The sequence below is a fragment of the Kogia breviceps genome, chromosome 1 (assembly GCF_026419965.1).
Source record: "Kogia breviceps isolate mKogBre1 chromosome 1, mKogBre1 haplotype 1, whole genome shotgun sequence".
Taxonomy (NCBI): domain Eukaryota; kingdom Metazoa; phylum Chordata; class Mammalia; order Artiodactyla; family Physeteridae; genus Kogia; species Kogia breviceps.
In genome coordinates, this window is record NC_081310.1 from 182,797,564 (window position 1) to 182,804,612 (window position 7,049).

The 7,049-nt window shown below is 41.5% G+C and overlaps 1 protein-coding gene across 3 annotated transcripts; it reads left to right on the forward strand.

The window, feature by feature from the left end:
• The first annotated feature begins 156 nt into the window (after window positions 1-156).
• On the forward strand, window positions 157-4,044 carry RSRP1 (arginine and serine rich protein 1). Of its 3 annotated transcripts, none has more exons than XM_067014665.1 (5): window positions 157-371; window positions 594-1,176; window positions 1,577-1,728; window positions 2,916-2,999; window positions 3,571-4,044. In XM_067014665.1, the coding sequence occupies exons 2-5, from the start codon at window positions 654-656 to the stop codon at window positions 3,706-3,708; spliced, it is 897 nt and encodes a 298-aa protein (XP_066870766.1). In that variant the 5' UTR covers window positions 157-371; window positions 594-653; the 3' UTR covers window positions 3,709-4,044. The 3 variants fall into 3 exon arrangements, with proteins under 3 accessions (XP_066870766.1, XP_066870773.1, XP_066870771.1); XM_067014672.1 differs by lacking the exons at window positions 2,916-2,999; window positions 3,571-4,044 and adding exons at window positions 2,109-2,153; window positions 2,355-2,903; XM_067014670.1 differs by lacking the exons at window positions 2,916-2,999; window positions 3,571-4,044 and adding an exon at window positions 2,109-2,903.
• Window positions 4,045-7,049: the final 3,005 nt, after the last annotated feature.

The window sequence follows — 7,049 nt, forward strand, 5'->3', positions numbered from 1 at the left end:
CCACCCGGATGGAGTGGCGGCTCCCCCTTCCCCGCTTCCGTGCTAGAGCGCGCATGCGCATCCTGGAGGCCATTGGGTGAGGCGGAGGGTGGGGCTCCGGGTGGAGAGAGGAGGGGAGCGGCGGTTGGACGAGAGGGGAGCCACGCCCACCACGCAACGTCTCTGCGCAGGCGCGGGGCGCCAGCTTCTGGTATTTTCGACACGTCTGCTGCTCCTCTGTTCCCCTCCTTTTTGGACGTTGGACGTCGGAGGTCGAGGTTGTGTGTCTGTCATTCAGAAGAAGCAGCGAAAAGCCTCTCTCCGTCCTTAACTTCAGAAGGAAGTTGTCCGTTGGGCCTTTCTCTTCTTGAGTGAGGCGTCGACGGCCCGTGGTGGGTTTTCTGGTGACGGGGTGGCCCTGCGGTCGGTTACGTCAAGGCGAGCGTAGCCGGGGCCCGGACGGGGACGGTGGAGGGCGAGAAGGCCGGCAGCAGGCGGCGCCACAGCCCGGAGTTCCGGAGGCCGGGCGGCTCGTTTCTTTCTCGGCCCGAGGCTGCCCGCGCGGCTCACTTCGGGACTTCACTTCTGTTTTGTTTCCTCTTGTTTGTTTTTAGGAACTGAGTTTTCGGGCAGGGGTCGTCGAAGAAAAGGAAGCCCGGAAGCTGCCGTCCGAGATGTCCAGCTACGTGAACGCCCTGTGGCCGGGCTCGCCGCACAAGGCCTCCCCCTCGTCGTCGCGGTCGGGCCCGTCCAGCCGGCTGTCCTCGGCGTCCGGGAGCCGCTCGCCCAGGAGCTCTCCGTCCCGATCCATAGTCTCAAGTCGGTCGTGGTCGCGGAGCCGCAGCCGCAGCCGCAGCCGCAGCGCGCCCTGGCGGAGGAGCAGGTCGAGGTCTCGCTCCCGAAGGCGCCACCGGAGGAGGTACCGGCGCTACTCGCGCTCGTACTCGCGGAGCCGCTCGCGCCCCCGCAGCCGCCGGTACCGGGAGAGGCACCACGGCTCCTCCAGGAGGTCCTACCGGTCCCTCAGCCGCCCCCGCTCTCGCGGCCGCTCGCATTACCGGAGGGCCTACGCCTTCGCGCGGGACCGCCGTTACTACGGCTTCGGCTGCACCGTCTACCCGGAGGAGCGCAGAGGCTGGAGAGGGCGATCCCGGACCAGGTCGCGGAGCCCAACCCCATTTCGGCTGAGTGAGAAGGGTGAGTCGTCGGTCGTCGAGGAAGGACTCCAGTAGGTTAATAGTTTAAACTGCACTGTGGTGGGCGCCCAGCTTTAAAATGGACGGCATGCTTTCCCCTTGGGAGTAACGCTGTGCACGTTAAATGGCTTGGTGCAGGGCGGTTCTGGGTGGAGCCTTGACATTGTCAGGGAGTTATTTACCCAGCCTTTGCTTTTACTTCTTGATCATTTAGGGATGCTTGTTTTTCTCAGCAAAATAAGTAGAGTTCTTTTTCCATCAGTAGAAGTATATCTTACATGTGGAAGTATCGTGTAAACGTCTAGATATTACTAGTTTAAAAGCACAAACATAGTTTGTGATTTTTGAGTTTTCTGGAGAAATACTACAGGATAAATGAACATTTTGTGTTTCTTTTGTAGATCGAATGGAGCTGTTAGAAATAGCAAAAGCCAATGCCGCAAAAGCATTAGGAACAGCCAACTTTGACTTGCCAGCTAGTCTCAGAACTGTTTCTGTATCTAAAGAAACCAACCGTGGAACAGCTGTACTGAATAATAGTGCAAAGTCTGAGGTAAGTATTTCAGATTTAGCCAAACAAAGTCTTCAGAAAACTACTACCAGAAAGATCTGATTAGCCATTTTTATTTGATTTGCCTTAGACTGCTTCCTGGAAAGGCTAGCTAAATATAATTTAAAATAACAGATCTGACAATAGTAGATAGTCTCCCCCCGTGAAAATGGGAGACTAATGAACTTTATTTTCAGTTGGCACAGTACTAGTTACTTTCATAATTGTAGCTGGTACTTTGGTGATTTCTATGTAGTTACCAAGTTTTTCTAGCTAGTTTTTTACGGAGTATTTATCTGTAGCGCTCATTGGCAGCATTATGTTCCCACAAATTCTGTACTCAACATACAGTATAGTTTATCTGCTTTATTTCTGTCTTATAGAAATCATGAATGTGGTCTCCAGACATTGATGAAGAAAATCTGTTGGTAATTGATACATGGGCAAAAGCATCAGAGGTTTAACTAATTTGAAGTTTATGTTGACACACTGAAAACTTAGCTTTTTGTTGGTAGATCCCTGTGCATGCTAGAATTTGGGACAGGTACTAAACTAAACAAAAGTGTACTTTGTAATGGTGGGGCATCTGATATAGATGTCCCTTTCATAATATATGCAATATATTCCAGATGTTTTGAGAGATTACAGAAGAAGAGGCCTGCTTCACTTGCAGATAAGTTTATTACAATTCTCCAGAAATGTGCAGCATAAAATTCATAGCTTAAAGGTTTAAGGTAGTTAGGAATTGATAACACTCAGTTAACATAGGAAAGATGGGTTACCTGTCATTCAGACCCAGATGTGGGTTTGCCTAAGTATTAGTGGTGGACAAAAAAGATCTTCGTTCATTCACTTTTTCAGACGGTTAGGTGCCCAACTGGATGGGCAAATGCCTTATTCTTTGAAACTAGGTGTTTTCTGGTATGACTTGACTTTCAAAGTTACTTGAATTTGCATCAGGGGGATATAATACTGCTTTATGGGGAAGAGTGTCTTAAGCCTATCATTGAATCAATTTTGTTATGGGGAAAACTCAACAGAGTACTGTGTTGTTTATTTTAGGATGTTAACTATTTGGTTACATCCAACTTGATTTGTGTCTCTACAAGTGAATTTGTAATACAATTGGGCTGCTTTTTATACCTACAAGGGTATGGTTATTTTAAGTTTACTTTCTCTTACCTGTTTAGCTGTCGGATAAGTTAACAGAAGATGAAACAGAAAATCCCAACGAGAAGTCGTCCCAGCAAAAAAGCATAGCTTTTAGCTCTAATGTAAGTATATCTAAGCATTGACCACTCAAAAACTGGCCTTAAACATATTTCTGTTATGTGGGTTTTAATTTTTGTTGGCTCATTGTTTTTATGCTGATAATTCGAGGCCTACTAAGCCGCTAAATAAATAGAATTAAAATTTTTTTTGTATGGTTCTTACAAGTGACCAATATAATAGGCTCCTACTCTATCTAATATCTACATTCTCAGTCTCAATATTTTGTCCTCCTTTTAATTATTCCCGTTATCCTTTTTAACTTGAAATATTCAAAAAACAAGTCTCAGAATATCCTGTAGTCAGAATATTTTAAAATCAGCTAAGGGCTTAATTAACAAAATTTCGAAACTATTTTTAATACGTCACTACTGCAGTAGTGACATATGCCTTGCATATGTCTGATTTGATTGAATCAAGTTGCAAGTGCAGTCCGTGGCTTTGCATTTATTTGGTTGGTGTCTCTTAAGTTCTAGTTTTAAATGGAATTATTTAATGTATTTTGTAAAAAGCAAATATTTTAAATATGTATAATATTTGTTAGGGAAGCTGACGTAAGAACTTGTTCTTTTACAGAATTCTGTAGCAAAGCCATTGCTTCAGAAATCAGCTAAAGCTACTGCTGAAGAGACCTCTTCAGGATCCCCAAAAATAGATAAGAAGAAAAGTCCATATGGACTGTGGATACCTGTCGAAAAGAACATCAGTAGCTAAGGTTGCCTGAAATGCACTTTTTTTTTTTTTTTTTGCGAGTTTGTTTCCAGCATTATTCCATTCCTTTGAACCATTTAGTGATAATTGTTGCAATTACAGATGACAACACAGAAAGAGGTAAATGCTTAATATTTAAATATTAACATTTTAGATTTCTCTTGCAGATGGGAGATAGCACAAATGGACCAGAGGTTATGCACAGGTGGCATTCTTGTATATATACTTGTAAATGTTTTATATAATATGGATTGGTTGTGTAGAAGTGAAATTTTTAAGACAAACAGTAATTGAACTGTTTGTGTTGTATATATTTTGTTAATAAATTTGTTTTTATCATTTTAGTTTCACTTTATTGTGTATATTTTACATAATGGGTTTTTATTTAATGAAGAAGAATGAGGTGGTATCTCTTGTTTAAAGCCTTGCTAATCCCAGATCCAAATCCATGGACTGACAGCATAGGGCTCAGTGATCTTACCTGAGAGTTTGTGAGAAATGCTGAATCTCACATCTACCCCAGAACTGAATTAGAAGTTGATTTGTAAAGTACTGCCGGTTGATGTAGATACTCATTAAAATTTGGGGAGTTTGGCCTGAGACTTAATACTGGCATAATGTTATCCTGGAAGAATTGAGCTTCACGGCAGGAAACTCAGCCAGAGAGGGGTTGAAACAGAATGCCTCACTGGGCTATAAAATCAGAGGTTTCGTTGCATTTTTTTCTTATTATGTTTTAAAAAATATTCATTGATTTGAAATTCTTCATTGCTTTTTACTGTAGCTGGAAAAGACCTTAACTAAGCACATAAAAATTTAGAGAGGAATGTTACACTTAACTGAAAGGTCTGGGCAGTTGGTTTAAACGTTAGCTGATTATGAATTTTTGTGGTTTTGCCTGTTAATAATACATTCTAGTGGATACCAAAACTAGGAAGATTTAAGCCAGTTTTAGATGGTCTCTCCAAGTGTTAATTTGACTTAATAGATCAAATGTTTGGATAAAACGTAAAATGCCAGCTTAATGAATTTATTTTGCCTATGTGCTAGGCTTTAGCAACAAAACGTCTTGCTAGAACCTAAGCAAAAAATAAACATCCTAGTAGGTCAAAAACATGCATGAGGTTTTATTTTAGTGATGGGGGTGGGTACTATTGATTGCTTGAAACTCCTTGGAATCTTGCCATAATTTTGAACAGACTCTTTAGTTTGGGAAATAAGGAAATAGACTTCCAGTAGGCAGGGATTACAAGTTAGAGAATAGGATGAGGAGAATATTAGAGGCAAGACAAAAAACCTGGGAAAAGACGAACACCCAGAAATTAGATAATAGATGAGCAGGCTTAAGTCCTAAATTTGTAAGTAGAAGTTGACTTTAAAAAGATGGTGAAGAATCCTCAAGTGGAATGCAATACTGTATTAATTAAAGCTGTGCTGTCCAGTATTTTACCTGCATTTCCCATTAAGCCAGCCACCAGCCACTGTGGCTATTGACCACTTGAGAAGTTGGCTAGTATGACTGAGGAACTGAATTTTAAGTAACCACTTACTGGAAAGTGCAGATAATAGAATACTTCTACGGTAGAACATTGTATTGGATAAGAGCTGCTCTTAAATTTGACCCTATGAAAAATTTAAATGTATAAACTTAGACTTGGATATATACATTCTTGGACATATAATTTCTATTACTATAGTAAAGCTATAGAACTCAAGGATTTCCTTGTAAGGGAGACTTTTGCAATGAATTGATGACATAATGCTAAGATCATTTTCACCTTCACTTAGCTGGTAACAAAAGCACCTGCTTTATGACCTTATGTAAGGTTTGACTAGTTGCTATGGATATGTGCCACGTCTGATTTCACTTCTTCAGTGGTCTTTTCCTTCAGCCTTGAGACTAGCCTATTTTCTCTTTCCTTATTAGTTCATTTTCTTTTTACTACCCAGTATCCGGAAAAGAATGTACACTTTCTCCATTTTTTTTTCATAATCACCCCATGAAGTCCTGTCCTTGTGTAACCTGACCTTGTTTGGGTGTGGCCAGGACAACTGTGTTCAGTTTCTCCTAGGCTTTGTAACACAGAAGATAACTCGTGCATATTCCCAGACTGCCTGTTGTTACATAAGTGGGATGCGGTTGCCCAGGTGTGATACCATGTCATTATATAACCCGTGGACAATATAGCAAGCAGGCACTGACAGTGAGAAATTGTACCAAGAGACTAGATTTAGTGCTGTCCAATAGAAAGGAGAGCTTCAATGAAAAGTAAAAAGGTGAGTTCATTTTTTACCCCAGTAGATGTTAAAATAGTTAAACATATAATGTAGAAAAGTGGTATATTACTTTTTTTGGGTAGGTGTTGTGATTCAGTGTGTATGTTACACTTAAAGCACACCTCAATTTGCCCTCGTCACATTTCAGATGATCACTAGTCACATATGGTGGGTGGCTACTATTTTGGAAAGCACAGCCCCCTAGATTGTAGGTTCAGGTGTGTAATGCTTTGCTTTTTTTCTAGAGAAGCCATGATTACTGAACTAACCACAGCATGCTGTCCTTTGGTTTTCTTTGCTGAAGCACTTATTAAGCTTGCCTAGCAAAATAAAACTTGTTCTTATGAGGGCTCACTTTTCACTATTTCTTCATGGAGTCCTTTCTCAAATTTTTCTGTCATTCAGGCAGAGATTTCCATGCTTGTGTCTTCTTTGACCTCTTCCATTATCTACAGTGGCTTTTTGTCCTTTGCCCACTGTTAGGATTCTATCCTTAGCCTACTCCCAGTACAAGCTCTTTTGCTAATTTCCTCCACTCTGCCTTTAACTACCATCTACTAACTGAAGAGTATTAATTTCTGAACTCTAGTTTCCAAACCTTGCCTCAGCTCTTCAAAATGAAGCTTTCCTATACTGAGCTTATTACAGTATTGCCTGTTTGAATTTTAGTGGCTTTTACCATCCACCTAGTACCTTCAGAGTAGTCTTCAGATCATACTGACATCTGTTTTTTTGGTTGGCTATTGGGAGCACTTTTCTCCTCTGGGGAAATCCTGTTTGTCCTTTAAACCCCAGTCAGTATGATGTCTTTGAAGACCTATTAATTTTTCCCTCCCCTCCTTTTCCCTTAGTAGAAAGGTATTATTAAATGTTTCTTTGAAAATACAGGAAAAGAAAAAACTACTGGCATGTTATTACTCTTGATAAGATTGGGCAGCATGGGTGCGTATTTGTGTCAAATTTAAAAAGATACGTAAAATTACCACATCTGTTCCCATTCCCAGGAGCAATCACTGTAAATAGTATGGTGCACATCCTGGATTTTTTTCTATGCCTGTACAAACCTC

Bases quoted from the DNA above. Each gene is read 5' to 3' on its own strand.
- RSRP1 (XM_067014665.1), top strand. From the start codon at position 654: ATGTCCAGCTACGTGAACGCCCTGTGGCCGGGCTCGCCGCACAAGGCC. The intron at 1,177-1,576 runs GTGAGTCGTCGG...TTTCTTTTGTAG, and splicing joins ATTTCGGCTGAGTGAGAAGG to ATCGAATGGAGCTGTTAGAA. The intron at 1,729-2,915 runs GTAAGTATTTCA...TTACCTGTTTAG, and splicing joins ATAATAGTGCAAAGTCTGAG to CTGTCGGATAAGTTAACAGA.